This window comes from Triplophysa dalaica, chromosome 24, assembly GCF_015846415.1.
Source record: "Triplophysa dalaica isolate WHDGS20190420 chromosome 24, ASM1584641v1, whole genome shotgun sequence".
Taxonomy (NCBI): domain Eukaryota; kingdom Metazoa; phylum Chordata; class Actinopteri; order Cypriniformes; family Nemacheilidae; genus Triplophysa; species Triplophysa dalaica.
In genome coordinates, this window is record NC_079565.1 from 9,711,502 (window position 1) to 9,735,646 (window position 24,145).

A 24,145-nucleotide genomic window follows, 5' to 3' on the forward strand; every position below is an offset into this window, starting at 1 on the left:
CAAGAAGACCAAGTACGTGTGGCGGTGAAAGAATATGTAAAGTAATACAACCAGATGGCCCAAGGGAGCCTTGCTCCCAAAGAACACTTAGGAACTTTCCGGAGAAGCCTATTGTGAACGGGGATGAAAGAGACTACATGCTTTCCCACAAGAGAACAGTGCATCATTAGAGTTGAAGTGTTGAGCCTTCTCTATCTCCCCTACATTCAAATAAGAAAAGAAGTTACTGCTTAAAAGCTGATCTTCATTTTCACCCCCACAGTCCGCAATAGAGGAATACAAATATATTCTCTAGTCATTTATTTTAAAATGTTTCGTCACTTTAAGGCCCTTGGAGTGCTTTATATTTCGCCTCTGACTTAATGTTGACGACATTGTGCAGTATGAGTAAACGTAATATGCAATAGTGAAAAAGACTGAACTACATGACAAGTCCAACAGCTTACAGGAGTTCAGAGGTCTGTCACGTGAAAGAGATTTTATTGTACAGAGTCTCTGTAACAGAATAAACCAATGCATCACTGAGACTAACCTGTTTTCTTTAAGAAGAATTCTATGTGCGATATATTAAAACAAGGCAAGAAAATGTATAAATAAATTAGATGCATTCATCTGAGATACGACTTTATTTTAAAAAGGTGCACCAGCATATAGGACAGATTAAATGTATACATCACATGCGTTGTACTGATGTCAATACTTAACAAAACACAGCATATAATGCTTCTAATTAAATGACATCCTCACATCTATATTAAAACAATCCACCCATGTTCTTACTAAACTTTCTCTGATACTTTTCTTAAAGTTTTTGGGGGCAAGGAAGGTAGAGCACTGAGGGACACGTCGCCATCCAATGATCGCGCGTCCGCTCTGACGACGTTGCCAAACGCTACCGGCCGACACGCCCCCAGCATGGATACAATCAGCTCTAATCGGCGCACGGCATACTGTCACTTTAACGTTGTGAGGACTACAGCCACGATGGGAGTTTTCATATTGAATCAAGACAAGTTTTCAACGCTCTCATCACCGGAAACTTATCTCTGAAGAAAGAAAGCGGTCGGCGTTGCGCGTTCACGGCTCGATCTCGCATGAATTGCGTGCAGGATGTCAGTGTTGCTGAAAAGCCGGTAAGAGTAGCGCAAAGTGAGTTTGCTTGTGAGAGCTACCTCTTCAGCATCACACAAAGGGATCTACCGAGTTGAATGGTCTGGTGTCTTTGGGTCTGAATGTCATAAAGAAACATTGGGGCATTTTTTTCTTTTTCAACGAAATGGATCACTTCGCAGCAGAGTGCCTTGTGTCAATGTCCAGCCAAGCAATTGTTCACGCTCCTAAAGGGAATAGAGAGATCAAGCCCGAAACTGCGGCTGCACAGAGAAACGAAGACACCAAGGAGCACCTGAAAGACAACGCTTCTCTCTTTGTGGTGGCTCGGATTTTGGCGGATTTTAACCAGCAGACCCCCGCCAATTTTGCCGAGCAGGCAAAAATAAAGGAAGAGAGCGCGACACCAGCCCTGACCAGAGATGATGGGAACTCTGCCACACCTACCACCACCATCTCCGCCGACTCTTCACCTAAACAAAGAAGCAAACGATTTAGGGGTCGAATTGAGCAGGAACCCCCGCAGAAAAAGCACAAATGCCACTATTCAGGTTGCGAGAAAGTTTATGGGAAATCGTCCCATCTCAAAGCCCACCTAAGGACACATACAGGTCAGTTTTCATTCCTGCCAAGTGTGTTTGCGGTTCGCGTATCAAATGTAAACATTGGATTTACTCGGGGGGAATGAAATAAAAGTGAACGACACGCGGATGTTTGGCCGTTTTCGCGACGTGCGCACGTTTGTACAGTTCAGCACATTGTGTACCGCAAGCATTTAGTTGATGGGACAACTGTTGTGCCGCGGCGAAGCGCGCCCAGTATCGCGATATCCTATATAAAAACATACAATTACGCATCGAAACTGTTGTTTTAAAGGAAAGAAGAAGTGTTTTTGAGGTAAGTAGTAGCATTGTAAATAGTGTCACGCCCACAAGCTATATGGTAAACAGCACCAGTGCCTCGCCTATATCCCTTCTCAGCAAACTCCCCGCACACATGCCCAATAATCCATTTACAACATGTGCTCGCGCATACAGACGCGCGCAGCGCTCTACGCATTAAATAACATCGCAAAACATAAAACCAGCTCACATTGTTTGCTTAGGAGAAAGACAAAAAGCGAAACAAGGCACCCCGTGATGTAATCGCCCTTTAAAGCCAGTCTATATTTTCAGGAGGCGTTGTTGGTGGTCAGCGTAGTCAACCGGTCGCGGCGCAGGCGGCTCTGATCCATCCCTCAAAAAACTCGCGCGATTGAACTTTTTAACGTTAGTCCGTTAGATATAATGCGGGGGGTGAAAAGAAATGTAAAATGAATAAAAGATGGGGGGTTGGTGAGACTTCTGCGGTTGCTGGTTTGACTGTTCTTTGTTGTGATGTGCCACACCCCCGTCAGACAGACTGCCAGCTGATCTGGCCAGCAACAGACTCGACCAGACGAGCTCAGAGTCGCGGTGTGCCTCATCGCACACCTCAAAAGATCCTTTCCCCCTTTATAACTGACACTTATGGCTGAAAAGTCGTCTAGAAAAAATTACACGTTTTGTAGGAATGGTCGTGGACGAAACACACCGTATTATCAATGCCAGACAACAGAAAGACCTGACAGGAAACCCAGAGATGAAATGAAACACCTATGGCCTTACATCAGAGATAAACCACAGAAAGGTTTAAATACTTAAAGGGTTTACTGAAATACACTCTGGTTACATAAACTGATAAATGTGAGATAAGTAGATGTGTTTAAGTAGATTTTATCTGAAAGACAGTTATTTTATAGATTCTTTGTCTGATGTTGGGCTGATATGAATGTATAATGGTTCAATTTCAGACATAGACATCACGTTGCCATTGTGCCAATTCAAAAAACGCTTGTCTTGTTTGCATTTTCTTTTTGGCTTACTCTATGTTTAAGAGCGTAATTAACTTCTTAGCTGACACATTTGATAAACTAATAGGCCTACAGGCTTTCAAGCAACGTTTAGTGAGCTTTATGTGGAGTTTTTGGGCCAGGTAATATTCCAAAGGATATCACACGGATCATGTTTAACAGCTTTGATCTAGTTTCCCACTCGAGGTGGGTGTGTCGTCTTCTCAGTTGCTGTTCCTTTGAATTTTACTCCGCTTGATAATAGGTTTGGTCTTTTTACGGTATATATAATGACATGTTTATGTCAGCACGCACACTCCACACACCACCCTACTTTGAGACATATTGTTCTGTAAAAAGTGTTTATTTGACTCCAGTTGAGTTCCATGTGTGTGCTTTTATGTTTACATGTCAAAATAAGTCATCAAGAGTAGATAAACAGCACAATTTACTGAATTTGATTCAGTTTGTGAAACTTCCCCCTCTTTCACTTGTGTTATTCTCCAGATTGATAGACTTCACTAGTTTCACTATAGCCGCTATACTGCCACCAGCCATGATTCGGTTAAACAATGAGCGTTCAATCTCATTTGTTTTGGTAATCAGAGAATGTGGGTCATTTGAGTTCAGCAGCCCAGGCTCAGCCAACCTGCACCGTTTTGGGCGCCTTTATTAAGCACTCAGCAGATTTTCCATCAGTCTCTACCAATAGAGCAAAGAGAGGATAGATCCTTCTCCCAGAGACACACCGCTTTTGAACTGAAGGGGGAACACAGTGTTATTAAAACAAATTTTGGGGAGCCAAGAGTACTGGAGACCTCGGTTGACTTCAGCAACGCCCTGAATTCCCTGCTGGCTTTGGTTTGAACCCTGCATTGAATCATTTGTCTCGCTCCAGCTAAAATTGGTCATGTGGTTACATCCAGACCAGATATTTTAGATCATGGTGTTGCAGATGTGTTTAACATCATATACGGTAATATAAAGCTTGGGCTGAATCCAGAGAGATGCCACCATGCTAGTCAAGCTACGTTGATTAGCAATTTCTGAAAAATGCAACAGGTGTTGATGTGCGTTTTTATTATTATTCATATCAACGTTTTTCATGTTAAAAGCATGGAGTCCTCGAAATAAGGTTAGTAATGCTTTTTTAGAGTCAGTGCGAGTGCACTTTGTGTTTTTTGCCTTTGCATTCGATGAGTACATTGAGGGGAAGGGGTGGGTCTAAATATCACATGTGCTAGCTTGCTGGAGGAAAGCAGCGTTTTATGATGGAGCTGTAGCAGATGTACTGTCATGATCAAAAGAAGCAACTTGGTTTAATGCTTTGAAATGCACTGCGGCACACATGCAACTGCAGTTGTTTCAATAGTTGTTCAGTAATAATCTTTAACGGAAGGAATATTTGTCTTTGTGCTTTAAAAGGTTACATTGTTAGGTTAGTAAAGATAATCTTGTCAGCGTAGGGCCTTTTATGTTTTATTGAACTCTACAATCGTTCGTTACTAGCTCGTACATCCTTGCAAGAGCACTTGTTTGCAGACTGAAATGACTCTGTTCACTAACTTTCTTAGACCATAAATTAGAAATAGTAAAATAATAGTAGCCTAACAAACTATTTTAGGCTGTAGGGCAGTTTGTAGCTCTGTCTTTTTAAGAAAAGACTATGTATTGTAAGTTTGTGCACTGTGGTAACGAGCGGCATAACCTTCCAGTGACCTTCAAAGGTAGATTTCTGTACTGTCTGGCAGTTGAACGTTTTGTCTAGGTGGATCCTTATTTTGATCTCCACTTAACTGGGGTTTATAGTCATGTTAAGATGAGATTTTGGCCTAGGAAATATTTAGCAAAACATTTGACATATGTGTAAGGGCCGTGCAAAATAAAAAAAAAAAGACACAGTGGAAAGTTGGAGAAGGTAGAAAGAACAAACTATAAAAATTTCAAGAACATGTGGCTGCATAAGGAAGGAATCATTAATCATTCTCATAAACAGATGGACAGAATCTAAGACATGCTTGGGCTGGATTCAGTAGGCTGTTAACCTTAATGGTGAGCAATATGCTTGCTGTCGATAATTTATAACGTTCTCATTAATGTAATAGATTGCACTTGACATGTGATGAGAAAAGGAACTAGGCATGAGCCAGTTGAAGGCAAGTATGCAGATGAAATGGGTGTGGGGCCATCCGGGAACAAACAAAACGATTTTCGTGAAACCTGCAAGTTTCACGTCAGAGAGAGGAAGTAACATGACTTTAATAGGCTGCCAAGGCCACGGCTGTGACGCATTCTGGCTGTTCGGTATGCAGGGATGACATTTTGTCCTTTTGTTGCATGTGACTTCTAATAAGTTTAGTTCCCTTCACGTTAGAAGTGTTTTGCATGCAATACCTAGCATGCAACTCAAAGTTAACAGTTGTTTTATTACTGCAACCATGCATCATGAAAAATGTATGCACGTTTACAGTTGCAAGAATAACATTTTCTCAGAACCTTCTTCATATAATTCAGAATAGTTCTAAAGAATCCTAAAGGCTGAAATTTTTGGTTTGTTGGCTTTACAAATTGCACTCTTCTGCAAACCCACGACAGAGCCTTGTGATCAGAACGGGTACACACGGCCCCATGTTCTGGGTTAATCCATTTTGCCCAATAATCTAATCTGTTCGCTGTACAACTCCGTAATGTCATCTGGGCCCAGTTACCAGACTCATTATCCTGATTGGAATACTCCTTTATCGCTGGTCCTTGTGAATATCTGCATAAAAGTGGAAGGGCACGTTACCACATCAAGCACGCCAAGTACTTGAGAGAATCTTGAATATTGATAGCATGGCTCAGATCTTTCTCTTGTATGATGTGTCGTGCGAGGGAGATTAAAAGAAATCACCTCCGAGGTTTTGTAATCCTCCCGTTCTCTCCTGAATTGAGACGATAAGTACGAATGCGAAGAGCGGTACAATGTTGAAAATGAGGGTAAATGCGCCACACAAATTGCTCATTGTGCTGTCTGGGTTGGTGAAGCGAAGGGGAACTCAGCAGGTTGAGGGTCTAAGGTTACCAGACAGCTTTGTCTGATCTCCTGCGAGTATGCGGAGGCGGGGTTCCTCTGCAACTCAAACGGCTTTTCCTCGACTGTAGAGAACGACAAGTTTTGTCACAAATCGACAAGAAAGATTTTTTGTCGGGGGAGGATGCTATGACATTGTAAAAGCAAAACTGATGACCTAACACTTATTCTTCAGAAGCTACATTCGGCCATTTTTAAAATGCTAGATAAAGCAACGGAAATACATGTTTTAGGTTGGTTCTGCAGTCCCAATGTCCGGTATTATGACATATGTGGGTAAGTTGACAAAGAATGATCTCATTTTAAGTCATGTCTGTTGGGGGAAAACCTCTAACTCGTATGGGCAGGGTCACAACCTTGAGTTCATGCTGTCGGCGTATGTTGCTCATAAATACATACGCTTCAAACACCATCAACATAGACATTAACAAAAGCCATAATGACATATTTCACAGTTGACCTACTACTTTGTTTTGGCTGTGAACTCTGAAAGTCTTACATTGTGGATTGAAGGCCTTGCTGTATCTCCTGGGGCTTGGTATAGAATTTATTGTATGGACCGAAAACTGCAGGTTGACAAAAGTTCTAACCTACACAATAGATGGGACTGCTGGTTCCAGCGCACATTAGGGCAGCGGGTTCCTCCTTCACGCCCCTGTTTATAGTGAATGCATGCAAAATTAAAGTGATTTGTCAGGCAATTTTTTCCTTTCCTTTTTGCTGGGTTATTTAGAGATGGAGTCATCCTGCCCATGGCTCAGGTGGAAGGGGTTAAGAGGATGGGTGTGACTCGGGAACGTCTGCCCTGCGATGGGCACAACGCCACGGCTGGGGCAGGCCTGGGCGTAGTGAAGAGGTGATGGCTTCACGACAGGGATTCTGTCCTCCGTGACTAGAACTATTTTCCATTCCACACCCCTGGCCTGCTACCTTTAATGTATGTTAGAAATTATACACAAGGTTGCACAGGTTTTGGCTGAACCACTTGCCATTCAGGATGTGCACCGGCTTCCCTAATTGGAAATAATTTTATTTTGGGCAGAGATCAAGTTTTTTTTCTGTGTGTATCTGTGTTTACTTTTTGAGCGTACATATAAACAAAGCGATGAGGTAAAGTATGTAATTGAAGTAAAATTTTATGATTTTCTTTATATCCATGTTCTGGTACAGTCTCTTTCTTTCAGATTTTTTTGCCATTCTGTGTGACTGGTAGAAAGCATTCATTGTTGCATCTCTCTCTCAGATATGATAGGCTGAAGTGGTGAAGCCCCTTGGGTGTTTCATCATGCGCTCATCCACTGTTTCGCAGTCATCCATCTCTCCTAAAGCAGCCCTCACTGACGGGAATACAGCTCTCTTATATTTCTGTGCTATGTGGAAGAGCATACATTCTTCAGCTGCCACAAAAACCAACACGCTAACTCCGAATTTGCCATACGTTAGACCACGTCAGTCACGGTTAATGCACCGGAGTTGGTATTAGGCAGCCACTTCCTATAAGCACCTCATACTCTGCTGAGCTCATGTGTGCTTTAGTTCGCTTTGGCAGAGTCTTATGAAAGCCGGTCTGTTCCTACCCAGCCCTCCCCCCATTGCCCTCTGTCCTCTCCACCCGCCCGTAGGGCCTTAAGGTGAACTGCTGAGGCATTGTATAGCTGGAGCTCTTTGCTTTTTTACATGAGCTACATATAAGGGTGTCGATTTCTCAGGGCAGGAAAGAGGGTATCTGCTGTATTTTTTTTACTTCCTGAAGCGTGAGCCATCAGCTTAAGGTCTCACGCTAGCTCGTCGCGGGGCGCTAACTCTGCAGTTGGTGGGTGGGGACATACTGTATGCAGAGGCAGGAGTGTGGGGGTGGGTACAGGGTGGGATCTGTTGTCAAAGCTTTGCATTGATGTAGGTCATTTGCTCAGCTGCATCTGCTGGCAGCCTGATTCGTGGATTTTTCTGATGCACCACCAATGCATGTGTTTGGGTGTTTGAGATAGGGACGGAAAGAAAAAGAGGGAGAGGTTGTTCTCAACTGCGTGCCAGACCTCGGGTTGCCTCCCAGGCTTTTATATTGACATTAGCGCTTGCTAGGGAGATGTTTGACCCTTACTGTCCAATAAATCTGTATGTGGAGGATCCTGGCCTGTGTGCCCTGCCAGGCGTGGTTGCGGGATGAAAAGGACCATTCAGTGGACAGTCAGTGGTCGGGGGGGGGGCTGAACTGGGTATTGCGCATTCGAGGGAAGATACTGCTGTCAATGGTGTCTAAGTACTGAAGCTAAACTTTAACAATCTTAAAGTTTGTGTAATGTGATGATGTTTACAGAGACTTGTGCAGCTTTGATTAAATGTTTCGGTTTCTAGAACAGTTTGGCCTTTTCTAAGAAATATCAGGATTTGGAAAGGGGAAAATTGTTTATAGATCAGCCTTCACAAGCACTTTTACCAGTTTGTACTGGATTTAGTTTAGTGTACTAAAGATTTACTGTGTCTTGTCTGTAAACAGGAGGCATGGATGACAGCCCAACATAACCTGCCCTGCCCTGCCCTTCCCAGTTACTGTTTACAGGTTTATGACTACAGCTGTCTTCATGCCCTTTGTTTAACGGGATTAAAATAATCAAGCCTTCCCATTTTCCAGCTCATTTACAGGGTTAAAATGATGAGTAGGTCAATGCTGGGAAATGCGCTCCTCTCACAAGGTGGGAAAATAAAGGAGATGGAACATAAATCTGCAGTCGTTGTGGCTGCTTCGTGCTTCCTCGTATAGTACTTCTTAGACCATGTGCACACATATGCTGTATAGGCTGGGAGGAGTGAGTTATGTCTACTCGCCTCGGAGGACTTGATTGAAACGCCTGATGGCGAACACTATCCCGTCAGACACAAGGCCAATGCTATTGTTCACATTTCCCAACAGCGGGAGGAGAATGTGCGACTGAAAGGCAAGTGGTTTGTCGCGTTTTCCAAAAAAGACAAAAGATGATGATAAATTCAAAACAGTTGCTTTTGTCACCCTGTCTCCAGACGTGTTCGGTCAAAGCCCGATCACTGCACCTGACCTATACGTAATGTCTCCAATACACCCACCTCCATTAGCATTAATCCTCACTTTCTTTAAAGGCTCTGGCACGAACACAGCACCGAAAGCTTGATCTGACTCACCGAGTCTCAGTGTGGTTAGACAACCTCCCCTCACCCCCTTCCTTCACAAACACACGCACATGTACTTCTGTGTTTTTTGTTCCATTCCCACACTCGACTTTAAATGCTGTAATCTAGGTCAAACCAACAGGAACGATTTTGGGTCCGTCAGCAGTCAACCCTCCATACGCTTCTCACAAAGCTGCGTCTAAGAAATGATGATGATTCCCCTTTGCTAAGTTGCCGGAGGCTGTAACGTCCAAGCTATGTTTGGACTCAAGTTGTGTGTTTTTGGGTCTCCAATGAACTCACTTCTTGGCATCCTTAGTCAAATGGAGGGTGTGACCCATATTTCTTTCCCAGCATGGTTGCCGATGGGATTGCATGCACTCCCATAATTCCCTGTGTCAGTGGGGTAGCGATGAGGTCATTGAGCAATCTTTACAGCTTTGGTGATAAAGAGGAAGAAATAAAACTAAATTGCTGTGCTGAAACGAGCAGAGAACTTTCTTGCAAAAATTAGGGTTTAGGAAAAGGGGATTGAGAAGAATCCAGTCTAAGTTTGCCCCCGTTTCCAAAGCAGTCTTTTCATTACCCGACCATTGAGAGTTTGGGCTGGCAGACTCCTGCATGACCCACCAGGAATAAATTACAACCTAGTGAGTGCTGCAGCTGCATATGTGGTGCAGTTTTAGAGATCAGATTTCTCATGGTTTGCCATGGATAACGTACCCGGCACGCTTAGGGTGCATGCTAGGCCTGAGGCTAGGACACTGTGAGAGGCGGTGGGCTCCAATTCAGAACAACTGATCTGATCAGAATATACAGTACATCATTGGGTCTGTTACATGTGATATTGCAAGCTACATGTCTTGGTGTGTTTGACATGTTTTATTTTTTTTGTTCTGCCTCTGGCTTAAAATTAGTGAAGGAATATGTGCTAATCCTGTCTTTAAGATTGTCTACCCAAATATGTATAACACTTTTTTGATAAAATGAAAAAAAGTACAATTACATAAAAATAGGAAAACTTTAAAAATATGCAAAATGTCAATAATTAGAAATAAAGACAACACTAGTGTGTTACATTTCATAAGGTGATGCTAGATAAATTATGGTAATTACGGATTCATTTAGGTATAGTTTGGCAATCTTTTCCGAACATGATGTACACTACAGGTCAAAAGCTTTAAAACGCCTACTCATATTTTCCACATTTTAGAAAAAAACTGTAATCTTATTAGAACTGTGGAATAACAAAAATGGTACTACTAGAATTCGGTTGTGACTAAAAAATCTAGACACATTGTTTAATATTTTAGCATCTTCAGCGTAGCCTCCTTCTGCATAGAATTTGCAGAAATCTGATGATGCTTTTAAACCATATTGAAGAAGTTGCCATCTTTTATTAGCTCTTACACTTTTTTTTTTTAGTCAAAGTCAAGCATTTCAAAGACCTTTTTATTAAATAAACTTTTAGTTTGTAATCACACTTTTTAATTTGCACAATTATATTTTTGTTTACAAGACAAATTCAGACATTTAAGCAAACACCTTCAGACCAAAACGTTTTAAGATGAGAAGCATTTCGCTGACGTGTTCTAACCTTTGACCCAGTATAGTTCATACTAAGTCATATAAGGTTATTACATGTTACAGCAACTCACCTCCGGACAAAATTTAAAATAGTAAGTTAAATAGACTTTTAAAGGCAATTTGATTGTACTTAAAAGCTTCATTATAGACTGTTTCAGCGACAAGAATATAAACAAGTGTTATGTGGGCCATACCTAACTTCCGGTAGACCTCCGCAAAGAATCACTAACTGTTGAGTAGTTTTCATTTTATGCGATTAATATACAATAAATACCGATAACCAAACACATAAAGCAAGTTTACTTCAGGCCAGGCGTGTGCTTCCGAAACCATTCCGTCATCCATTTCAAAGCCTTTTTTAGTTTTATAATAAAACAATTGTATGTTGTAACGATTATATTGTCTACAATACTGTTTTCAAACATCTTAAACATTTGACTGGTAATGTATGGCTTTTATACTTTTACCAGCTTGCACTGGGCTGACTCCTGACCTTTATAATCCGAAATGAATTAAGTGAATATGTAGTGCAAGGTTTCTACTGTTTGCTCGGCTTGTCCTCCATTTTATGTGGTTCATTGTGTGAAGTCTGTAAGGGATGTAATGATGGTGTCTGGAGGGCAAATGCAAAGTCTTCGTATGAAAATCATGTTTGCTGCCCTTAAAACTATAGTAAGGTGTGGACTGGAGAAGACCACAGCGGTTAGGATTTGTTTCCATGACTGTTTGCCTGTCTTACGGCCCTTCCCTGTCTTTCTCTCACACCGGCTGGCTTTCTCCATCACTACCTACGTCTCCCTGCGTAAATGGCCTTACGGTTGAAGAAACCTGAGGAATGTTATCTCGTTCACACAGAGATGCTGGTCGCTCTTGTTGGAACAGGTGAACGACACCAAGTCTCCCAGATCGGCATTCAGTCTGCACTTGTGTTGCCTTGATAGTGCCATGATCAGATGTCTGTACCTTAGACCGTTTACCTCAAAAGGCCTCCTTCTCCTGTTTCCTAATGATATATCACAAAGTCCAGCGAAGAAGTCTGAAGCTGTTCCTTCTGTGATATCAAGTCGTGGGTTTGCGGTGCATTTATGTGCTCGTGACGAAAGTTTATTTACTGACCCAGTGGCCCCGAAAGGGAACAGTTATGTAAGGCCGCTCTTCGTAACATAATGGTATCGCCTCTGAAGGGAAACACAGTTGCTCAGCTACCTTAGCTATGGGATGTCTCTACAAGCTACTGTGATGTAACTGCAGCAAAGGGTAACTGGGTCACTGTGTCCGTTGCTGGGTAGAATCCAAAGCCTCTCCTAATTTCCATCCCTTGTTGCAATGACATGGGTTCATGGAGTCCTGGTTGCACCACACCAGGGCGGAAAATCCCATAAGTAGGATCACAGAGCGGTAACATTTTCCAACTTTTAGCCACATTGCAAATTATACATGGAATTGAGATTTACATATTTTGTGGGAGATTCTTGCATTTGCATGAACGGCACGATGCAGTTGCACCATGGGCTACGGCGTTGTTTTCCCCAAAGAATAAAATAAGAAGTATTCATAATGTCCCCATGTCACCCCTTAGGATCTTGACGTCCTGGCAACAACTGCCGTCTGTTATGAAACTGCCACACGCTGGACAACACAAGCACTTACATAAGTCTCCTTCATACCCACGTCAAGAGTGCCCTCGTTCATAATGATATTCCTGGAAATGTGCCCCATTTAAAATGTTCGGCTTGTTAGTGTGACCGTGACTAAGAACATTGCATTTGGATGGAAATGTCCTTTTGTTACGAAATCATGTTTTTGTGTAACAGTTTCTCACACACCAGCTACCTGCATATTAGCCTCAGGAGTGTTCTGGACTAGCACAGTCAAGTGTGCAGAATTGAAGACTGAACGTTATCTGGCATAAACAACCATATACTGTCATTTTCAACACTAAAATACGGTGCATTTACTATTAACATTTTCACATTTACTGTGAAAACAGTAAAATATTTCATAAGACAACATTACATTATTTTACAATCAAATAAAATGTAAATTATAAAATGTAAAAAGTATGATATTACAATATACTTTTAGACAAGTATATTGTTAAAATTGTGTTTAGTAACTTAAAAATGCAAGTCACCATTACATGTACGGTGAAAAACTGCAAATGGAATTTCCCATAATTCCCTACGTGATTCTTTACATTTTTTGATATTTGATTTAAATTGTCATGTTTCTTTTTTTGTGCCAGCTATGCACATTAGGGCATTTTCTGTTACATTTAACATGCTTTAATTAATCTTAAAAGCCTTTTTCTTACTCCTCATCGAGATTTGTGTTTGTGCCCATGACACTGTGCACCATCCCTATACAAGTATTGGTCGGTGGTCTATTAAAAAGGCCTCTTGTCATGAACTTTGATTCATCATGTGGCCGTCCATTTTACTATTATCAGTCACAAAATAAATGTATGTTATTAATTATATAAGTTAATAAAATACAAAGCTAAAATTTGAGAAAATTCATAAACGTATTAAACATGGTTAAGAATGGTAAAATATACCAAAATTGACGTAATGCATAACATTGTGCTCCCATATTTTTTACAGTTTTAAACTGCAAAGCTATTTACATGTTTCCTGTATATTTTATGAACGTATTATTTTTCCTATATTTTTATACTTTTCTGGCAACCACAGCTTCCTTTTTGACCATTTTTTACAGTTTATCTGTCATGTAGAAGTATAGAATATTGAAGCACTAGCCGTCTTCAGTTCTGTTTATTGGTCAAATATTCAAAATACCCTGTAGTCTGCTCACTCTTCGTTCTCAAGAACATAAGTAGCCTTCAAAATGATTAGACTTGCACCTGTGGGCTGTATTGCAGTCGCTGGTCACTCCTTCACGACACCCGGCCCTGCCCGTCTCTGTTTTAACCTGTGAAATATTCATGCTGTTGCAACTCTTATACCTTTGCCGGGCAGCGGCACACTTTTTTTAAAACTATAACTCACAATTCACGACCTCGTGTTCCCACAGACTCCTCCGTTCATTAATTCGATTGTAAATTACAGGCTGGCTCCTGTCGTCCCTTAAGGGGGAATCTCAACCTATCCAGCGTTCCACCCCCAAATGTTTCCTTAAGAGCCGAGCTAATGTTAGATCTTCTCTATTGATGTTTATACTTCACAATACTGGCTGGAATGAGGATGTTTAAAGAAGAAACTACAGTGACTCGCTTAAGTCATACGGGTGTGTCACGTCTGAGTGTTAGATGATTTAAATTGTGATTTTGTATATTTTTCACATTTGTATGTGTGGGGCAAATGAGTATCAGATTGTGTGTTTTCGTGGGAATGAGAGCTCAAGAGTTTATTTGCGTAACTTGGTTTAAGTTTTTGCATGAGTGATGTGTTTGTGGGGGTTTGTACTGATGTACAGTAGGTTAACCTGCATAAACATTCCCTTATGAAACAAACAATATATGATAATATACTACAAAATATAATTCAATCTATGAGATCATATTTTTTCCATTTATTGTAATCAAGTGATTATATTATAATTAAAATATCTATTAAAGTAATTAAATAATTTAATAAATATATTAACAGTTAATATTAAAGGAAAATATATTCTCTTAGCCTAAGGGTGTTATGTTCACAAAGCTTATTCATACACAATCTACATTCTCAAGCCTGCACGTGTTGTCATGTGGTTCTGTATACGTTTTTCCATAGGTGCGTTTCGCATGCGCGTGGTGGGAGCAGGTCTGTGTGAATGCCACTGACAGGTCTTAGATTTAGACAAGGACAGTCTAGACTTGCTTCGCCTGCTGTTCTTTCCTTTATAACCTCACCACAGTTGGGGGAAGGGACCCAGGCAAAGCTGCCGTCCCACACATAAATTTGGCATCACGTATATGTTCATTTGAAGTCGTTTGTTTTTTAAGTGGAAGCCGCTAAACAATGGCAGCGGCAGTAAGCTGTCTGGATCGCTGTGTACTTTGCCTGTTCTGTTCAATTTAACTGGGTATTGAGTGAAATGTCTGGCTTTTGCCATTCAGACAGAAAATTTTGAAGTTCACACATACTTTACCTATACGTTGACCAACAGGGTTTTCGAGACCTGCTAGTGGGGCCGCTAACAGAGTGTAAATGTCTATTGAATAGCTGATGAAATAAGAAAAGCAGATCTTTCTATTGCAATTCAACCTGTGAAATGTAACTTCAATATATGCTGTATCACGGTATATCGGTATACTGCATTTGTATGTTTCATGGGAAACTGCTGAGAAACCAAACCGAGATATATGGTCCCATCTGGCTTTGGGTGGATTTGTGTCAAAGCCTACTTTTATTGCCTGATGGGGAATGGGGTGGGGTATAATTTCCCATGCTTTTGAGGTGCTGATAGTTTCATGTCAGTGTGCAAGCCGAGGCAAAGCCTATTAACCTGCCTAATTAAACTCTATGTCTGCTTCAGCAACATGTGGGGGTGATGATGCGGGAATTGAATAACTAAGCTAACTTCACAAGCTATTTTGACGTGTTCCGATATCACAAACATCACATCAGGGTATATGGTTTGGCCATAAATCCTGTAATCTTCTCAAGTGATGCATGTCCTGCTAGCATTCCCTTAATTCTCCAATTAGCATGATGCAATGCTTGGAGGGGTTGAACATATGGTTCAATTTTAATGCAGTGCATTCTGGTTTTTAATGTGTTTGCTGTTTTCAGCTTAGCGATTGAAGAAACGTTTTTCGCAGACTTTTGTAGGGTTCTATAGGAGAGGATTAGCTACTCGCCAGCTCATAAATAGTTGTGCAGCATCAGGTCTTTCACGTCTGTTTCAAAAGTGCCCATTTTGAGATCCAAAAGCCCCCAGCGTGACCTGGTTTTCAATGGTCCAGGTCATCCCCCATGGTTTGTGTCGTCATAGCTGAGATTTGATTCTTGAGTCTGTGATGGTTTCACTGTTGTAGTGTGTAACAGGGTTGACTTCTCGGGCTTTATGGGCCCTGAGTGCTTCTTTTTTCCTGCAATGTTCTTGTTTCAACGTTTGCTTCCACGTATCTTTTAAACGGTCATGAAATGAGAAACCACAAAACTGGTTCTAGATGAGTGTAAAAGGCTTTATTATATCAACAAGGCATGTCTGCGCTAACTTATAGGGGCCGTGTAGAATAAAAAAAGGGCGCAGAAGGGCTTTCGGGGCCTGAAAGAGTTCATTGTCCACACAAGGGCTGGGTAAAAAAAGTCTGGGTTCAGTTGGTGTAGTCAACCCTGTTTATCACTGCTAGCGACACATGGTGGTGTTTATGACGTGGTCTCCTTAACACCTTCTTGGTTGGTGTTTCTGTTCAACAAATCAATGTCAAAGACAGATGTTCTTAAACATGCAGGTGAACAACTTATTTATTGATGACAAAAAATAATTTAAAGAGTATACAGCAGTCTATAGGAATGTAAAGTGTCTGCCCCGTCTCTGCTTTGAAAAACAAGTTTTATGTCTTTGTGATACCAAAAGTTGAATAGACACTAACGTTTATGTGTTCTGCTTTTGTCACAGGAGAACGCCCCTTTCCTTGCACCTGGCCCGACTGCAGTAAGAAGTTTGCTCGCTCCGACGAGCTGGCACGGCACTATCGCACCCACACGGGCGAGAAGAAGTTCGGCTGCCCCCTGTGCGACAAGCGATTCATGAGGAGCGACCACCTGATGAAGCACGCGCGCCGCCACTCCGACTTCCAGCCGGCCATGCTGAAGAGGCAACACGGGGGAGGCAGCGCTGCAGTCTCCAGCAGCATGCGCACCGGCTCCCTCAGCGATTACAGTCGCTCCGACGCATCAAGCCCCACCCTTAGCCCCGCCCTCAGCCCAGCCAACTCGCCTTAACCTGACCGCACTTTCTGCCCACAGCGCCTGGGTCTCACCAGACTTTTTGTTTCCCTCCCTAAAAAATTACTGGCGGCATTAGCGCCTATGCTAAAACCTCCCCCCTTCGCTCGCTGTGGTGTACTGTACTGTACATAACTGCTTCTTGTAGTGCAATTTTCTTGTGCAAACCCTTAAAGAGAAAAACGACACAAAAAAGAAAATGCCTTTTCCACATGGCAATATTTACACAATGTACCATATGTCTGTATTTTTATAGCTTCTGGCCACGGCCTCTGTTCCATTTACGTTTTTGTTTCGTTTCTTTGATATAGAAGCCGCTCTGTTCATGTGAACAACAAAGTTGAAAGGTTTGACAGGTAAACTACGTTTCATCTTTCTTTTATTTAAAACGGGTGAGGGACGGGGGCACACATACACCTCAGGATCCAGAACAGTTTTTTTCTCCTTTAATATTCACGTTGACTGCACAATACAAGCATCGCTTTACTCGGAAATTCGACAGAGGTCGAATTTCGCGCCCTGCTCAGGAATGGCCTCATTAGCTTGAAAGAATGAAGAGAAACATAAGTTAAGAAACAGCCTTACACTCGGACGAAAGGAAACTTTGCACTCTTGTTTTTGGTCGGTTTTCACATCAGGGGGAACGGATTATGGGTTGTAACAGTTGTTTAAAATCAGCTCTTATTTTTTATTGTTGATTTTTTTTGTAAATCTGTCGAAGAGTGGCAGGGTTGGCATAGTTGTTATTAAGACTGGAAAGGACTCGACTTTATTTTCAACCAGCAACGACCTTGTACAAAGCCGTGCTGGGTCCTCGTTTCAAAGGGAATCCTCTCGAATGTAGTAATCGGTCCGCCTTTACATGCACGAGCCGCCCCGATGTGGAGAACAGACCGCTTCAACTTCTCTCAGTGGACTAAATGAAAACTCCCCTTCGCAGAGGCTAAAGTTTCAAAGCAGCTGTTTCCTCAAAAAAACAGCACATTCGTCAACTTCAGGGTTTCTTCGCTACAATACACAACATATTCAGACGGACTTTCTGGGCTGCAGTAAGACAAAATGCACATGATCAAAATGCACCAAAGGCCAAGGTGTGAACGAGAGAACGGAGAGGTTTTTGCCCAGAGGAAGCAGGGAGGTAGCGAGGGAGGGATGTTGGCATCCTCTCAGGTAACAGCAGAAGCCCTGGCCCTCTGCACGGCTCCATCTGCAGAGGCCTTCCACTTAGGAAACTGCATCAACCCACACAGGGCTATTCTTAGCACACTAGCCAGGGAGACGAGAGCTATTACGGTGAAGCTTTACGCACTCGTCTCACTCGCTCGATGTGTTGAGAATGAGTGGGAGTTAAAGGGAAATAAGGATGGAGAGCTAAAGCAAACATTTCAGTCCTTACATTGTGTACTAACCAGGTGCCACGCGACAAAGCGAAGTGATTACATCTAAAATATCACTAGTTAGACATCGGTTTACAACTCCGTGAGGACTAAAGTGTATATGTTTAGGTAGCGGGACAATGGGCGGTGAGAACAGAAACATCCCACAATGAGAACAAAGAAGGCTATCTGCAGGAGGCAGGGACGAGGGGGTTGACCCATAGTGAGACAGATAAAGACTGAGAGGCTTTATCACCAGCCGAGCACTCTCGCAGAAGAAAAACCCAGTCAGCTCCCTCAGAAACAAACTTCCCATCCCCTCCCACCAACAGCATCCCACAATGCAGTGCGGTAGGGAAAATGGCACAGTCTGATTGGACGCTATTCAAGCAGCATACCAAGGGGGGTTATAATACAGGAAGTCGGGTTCCGAATGAGCAGCTCGGAGACAATGGCTGTGATAAGTTATCACGTCAGACGTGAGAATGTTGGAGATTATGGGAATTCGCAGATCTGTGTTTTTTTGGCACTTTGGGCAACAAGATTCTCTCTTCTCCTTCTTTGAAATTACTGTACTTTACAAGCTTTTCCACAAGCACAGGGAAATCTTCACACACACTCTTTTTTACTGTCGAGGCCTCGCTGTTACGTCAGCGTGACCGCTAAATGCATTACCTCAGTGAACCACAAAAGCAGCTGCTTTCAAACTTGACTCTCATTTAAAGGGGGCTTTTAAAAAAAACTCACATTACTACTAAATTTGTACATATGTTCATACATATCTGTCCGCTTACCGTCCATTGTTGCTACAGTCGGGGACGAAGGGTCTCTGTGAGAATCTCTCTTGCGTTTTTAGCCCCAGCCGGGCTCGCTCAGGCGAAAGACACACAGAACCCTTTAGGAAGTCCGGCACCGCTATGAAAACTATTGTGGCGCTGCTTCTTTCTGTCACGTGTTCCCATACACGCAATCTTCTTAAAGTAACACTTTTAAGTAGTCTCTATATTCATAAGCTCATTAATCAACACCAGCCATATTGAAGTATCATCCCTTTTATTTCTCCACCCTAAAATTCCAATGCAGAATGACCAGCATCAGAGCTGCCCAGCTGGACGAGCGCTCCAGAGCTTGACAAGCAGGTGGGGAGGCCAGTGAATGCCAGGCCTTGTCCCCCCTTTATCCTTCCTAGCCCCCCCCTGGTCCCCCTCCCAGGGGCCCCTCATAATCACGGCTTTCTTTCGTTCTTTCAAGTAAAAAAACACCCCCAAACAAAATAAACAGTGCCACGGCAGCAGTGTTTCTGCAATAAAACCGCATGGTGAGCCGCGTGCGGACACGCCCTCGAGGTACCCCTCTAAAGCGATCGGGGAGTTCAGCTAGGTGGCTTTTAAAACGCATTCCTCGCTTAGAATTTCAGCTTTACTGTTGAGTGTGTGCAAGAAATTTCAATCGTATAGCCATTTATAGTTGCTCCGTTGAATTGCCCTTCATTGTAACTGTGAATACACCCCGCTGCTGGTCAGTGGAGAGTTTCACAGGTTACAAGGGCAGTGAAAGGCCAGTCCAACCTGAAATCCTATTTGTTAGTACTTCAAATTCAGTAAGACTGGTGCCAGCACCTGTTAGGTACCATTAAGGATACTCCGTAGGCAACAAAAATCTCACATTTGGGTACTGGTTAAAGTCTACGCAACAAAGTATGTATATTTTCCTGATGAAACATACTGAAGAAATGTATTTTCTCAACGTACAACCATTCACAGTTTGGGTCTGTATGGGTTAACACGCATGTACGCTCTTGGGTTTGTATTTTTCACTGTATCAATACTACTTGAATGAAACGCAAGACCATTGAAAAGTTGAAAACATGTCAAGGTCATGACAGGTCACAATCCCACCAATCACAAACCATCGGAACATTGTATTAATTTCACATTCATTTATTAAATATGTCTGCGTTGGGTTGTATTTTTCTAATTCTTTTATGATGTTATTATTGTTTTTATTGACGTATATTGTTGTTGGTGTTTCATAAGTCTGCTGCGCCAATGCTTGCGCTAGTTGATAGAGCTCTGTCAATAGCAGCATATAGATGTGTAATCTCCCCTTTTGAGAAGACGGAGGGATATAAAATAAGACAGAGGGAAATATCCTCCCTTCTCAAATGCATCGCATGAGACCCCATGCTGATACTCCTGTTCAATATCGCATAACCATAGAGACCACATCATTGTGAGTAGATAGTCACACATTCATTTTGTTTGTATTGTTCTTTGTTATTTAACATAATGCCACCTCTGTGTTCATAATGTATCATTTGAAACATACCTCTATAACAATTCGAGAAGGTTATGGTTCTTTTTTTGATGTGGCTGGGAAGGGAATGTTGTTGGAATTCATATCTGAAAGAATTGTACGTGTAAAGACAATATTTTTATGAATTTTCAGGGTCAAACAACACACAAAGCATCGTATTGAAGTGAATCATTGCATCCCAGCTCATTAAGTAATGTATTTGTTTGTATACAACTGCTAGCATCTGAATAAATTTAGCACAGACAAGGCAAGGCGTTGATCCTACATTTGACAAACCGCATGTGAATGAGTGCCAAAGGCATGAGAAGGGGATCTTTATTTCACCACAAACCTATAGACAATTCTACAATGATACGTAAATGACCTTGTACAGTTTTTTATGAGTGATGTACATTTTTAAGTGTATGTAGCCGAGTGAATGGTGTGTGCTGTATTAGATGCGCGAGTATTTCTATTATTTTGGCGTGATCTTGATGTACTTTGATTATATTGTTTTTCTTTAGTTAAGTTTTACATTTGTCATTGTACAGTACAGAACAAATGCATATTAGTGAAAACTCGGACATTAACCTGTTCACCATGTTAAGCAAAAGCTCAACCATTCCAAAGGATTGCAATTACGTTTCCTATAAATTTGCTGCTTATATCCAACCAATGCATCAAAGCTTCATTTCTTGTATGTATTTATTTTACAATAAGTCTTTTTGACTGTGATGTATGTACACGACTCTTCTTGTCCGGTACTCAACATTTGTTTTTCCTTTTTCTGTTGTGTAGATTTCTCCCAACGTTTATTTCGGTTATCGTCTACGCGGTCTGTCACGACTCAGCCATGCCACGTTCTGATAAATTAAGCAGAATCAAACCCTCTCAGAGAATAGACAAGACAAGATGGCTGCCAAGTCTGTGCGCTTAGTTATCAGATAAATATGGTCTTCCCCTCCAAAGTGACATCAGTGACTGCTGATAAGGATACTGAAGGATGAATTAGGACGCTTTTGCCAAGAACACTGTAGTGCCATGACCTATAGTTTGGTAGAATGGCTCTTACCTTTAACATTATCGATAATCTCGCACTGAGTGACTGCACTGGAAGTCTCATGTTGATCTATTGTTACCAAAGGCTTCAGGAATGAACTATGAATGTTGCAGTAGTTGGAATTCAGCCTGCCGTTTGACAGATTGGGAAACAAGTGTTTCAATAGGGAAAAGTTACGTAACTTAAACAAGATACTGTTCCTTTACTTTAGTAAAAAATCAAACAAGGCTTTAAACAGAAAATCCAGATTAAACTTGTAAGTGAAGATGAATAACCCTTATTCTCTAAAACCTGATTCATATAGACGTTTTTGCGTTTACACAGGCGGGGCTTCGCTTAAGTTTCAACTTGACAAGGCGTCTTTAAAACGCGGCACGCAAAATCCGTCGTGTTTGCATAAAAAACGATGGAAAATTTCTGTACGGATCGGCCATAAAGCATTTTCACTGTGCGTATGCAGTTAGATATTTCTCCAAAGAATCAATAAGTAGTTTTACTAATGCCAGGGGTTTTGTTTTCAAAGCTTCAGAGATGTCGACACGGTTTAGGAATCGCCGAAAGCAGCTGCACCTTTAAAAATGAATATTTTCAATGTCACAAACTAACAAACATAATTTAGTTGAGGTCTTACAAATAGATGCTTCTCATTTTTTAAAGGGTGGAAGTGGATTTAGGTTTTAACCCTTGGCTTAGATTTGACTGTTGATGTTTAGTCTCGTGCTCAACACGGGAGACACTAACTGCTTTTGAGGGCTGTGGTCATTTTTACAAGTCTGGTTGTCTGCCAAGGTGTGGGGTTAGGTTAGAACAAACTCGCTCCTGTGAAAGCGCCTGGGTGCCCATTTGTCTCCGAAGCCCAGGTGTTATGGAGTGACGGTGATCTAACTCCACGGTTATGCTATACACGATGTCACTCGCTCGGGCAGAGTCTGTCAGACAAAACCATCATTAAAAATCATTTCACATTGACATTTCTTATAAAGTCCCATAAATGCTCTGCGAAACCAACTCTGAAATTCAAACACTGTGAAAAAGCCATTTGAAAGACTGAAAAGTACATTTTACATCTTCCACTGCAATTTCCATGCAACGTTTCTCTTCAGGCACGGCATCCGTGAAATAGGCTCTCGCCGTAGATGTTCCTGATATGAAATAAAATTCAATCCAAACCTTACTTTTCCAAACCTACCATTTAAGAGATTTCAATAAGTGTTGTATAGTGAATCGTAGTGAGGCACCAGGGGCCTCATGCTAATCTGTAGATGTTCGCCGCGTGAACTCGACATGCCTTCCTATCGTATGTATCTGTCTGTATTTTAACAATATATTTTAATGACACCGTGTGATGCCTGCTCCAGTGATTACATGCCGCCGAGTTCCCGTCTCCCGGGATTTCTCTACTTTGTACAAAAGCTCTTCTCTTGCAACGGCCAGTTACACTCTCCATAACCTCAGTCAGAAAAAACTGCCGCGAAACGTCACTTTTATTTTGCAATCAACCAAATCACTACAGTGAAGTATTACAGTTGTACAGTTCCTCGAATTCTTCAGATGATATTATTGTTGCTGGTCTCTGGTTGCTCTGCTGTACTTTTTATGACCTTTTCTTTTTTACATGTTAGACATTATTGTGACGATGTCCTATGCAAATATGAGAATTAACAAGAATTTGTCAAATAATGTATGTTGTCTTAACTTGTATGCATGAAATAGTGAAGTTTACATTTGAGAATAAATTCATAAATAAGACGAAGGGCTCCGATTATGTCGTTTTTTAAACTTCCAGGCAACTTTGCACCAAATAAATAAAGAAGGCGATACAGAAGGCTGTTTATGCAATGTTGCAGCAGTGTTTATATTAGGTCCCTGAACCCTTTTGGGTTTTATTTGGAGATTTAGACCACTTTCAAACAAAACCAGAAGAGTTGCCTTGCACAAAGAAAATATATTTTCTATTTATTAACTGTGTAAATATTGAATCATTGAATATATAGAAAAGTACATTTTTAATATATTTAAGCGTACTGAATAATACACAGTTTTGAGAAATATACGCACTTAGTTTCAACGGTAAATTTGTTATTTTATAATATTTTCTATTATATACCCATATATTTTTGTTTCATCAAGGTCATTTGCATGAAGTATATGACGCCCAAATCTATCAAACTAAACAATAAAAATTTTCTCATTTATATCCTGGTATCTTACAGACACTGATACCAAACGGATGACACGCACAGTATTTTTGGCAGCCTTCAGTGCACTGCAGTCTCCAACTCCACATATCAAAAGATTTGGCATGCAGCCATTCTCAGCGTACTTTGCATCACAATTACTCAAATCCTTTATAAGGCGGCCAATGGCTGTATTTATTTCTCACCGGGATGCTTATAAGAACAGAGAAATGCCCATTTTGTGAAATAATACGTCTGTATGTAGGAAGTGCAGTACACCTTGTTCTTGGCATAATATCTGCACCCATGCAAATATTTAAGGGAACGGATGCAGTGTCATCAAAGGCCACAAAACAGGTGGCTATAGGTTCTCGGTCTAGTCATTCGCAACGCTGAACAAGACCTGGGCTGAAAAACACAGAGGTTCAATAGTTCAGGAGATTAAAGGAACAATGTGGTTGGCACGTGCACACGGTGTCATGCATTTTTATGAAGCAGATGGTCGCCTTCACTTTACCTGTAGTGTTGCCAGAGATTTTTATAAATTAAAATGTGC

At 41.5% G+C, this 24,145-nt stretch overlaps 1 protein-coding gene across 1 annotated transcript; it reads left to right on the forward strand.

The window, feature by feature from the left end:
* Nucleotides 1–637: 637 nt before the first annotated feature.
* klf13 (Kruppel like factor 13) lies at nt 638–23,165 on the forward strand. The gene is made up of 2 exons (XM_056739597.1): nt 638–1,721; nt 16,353–23,165. The coding sequence occupies exons 1-2, from the start codon at nt 1,277–1,279 to the stop codon at nt 16,676–16,678; spliced, it is 771 nt and encodes a 256-aa protein (XP_056595575.1). The 5' UTR covers nt 638–1,276; the 3' UTR covers nt 16,679–23,165.
* Nucleotides 23,166–24,145: the final 980 nt, after the last annotated feature.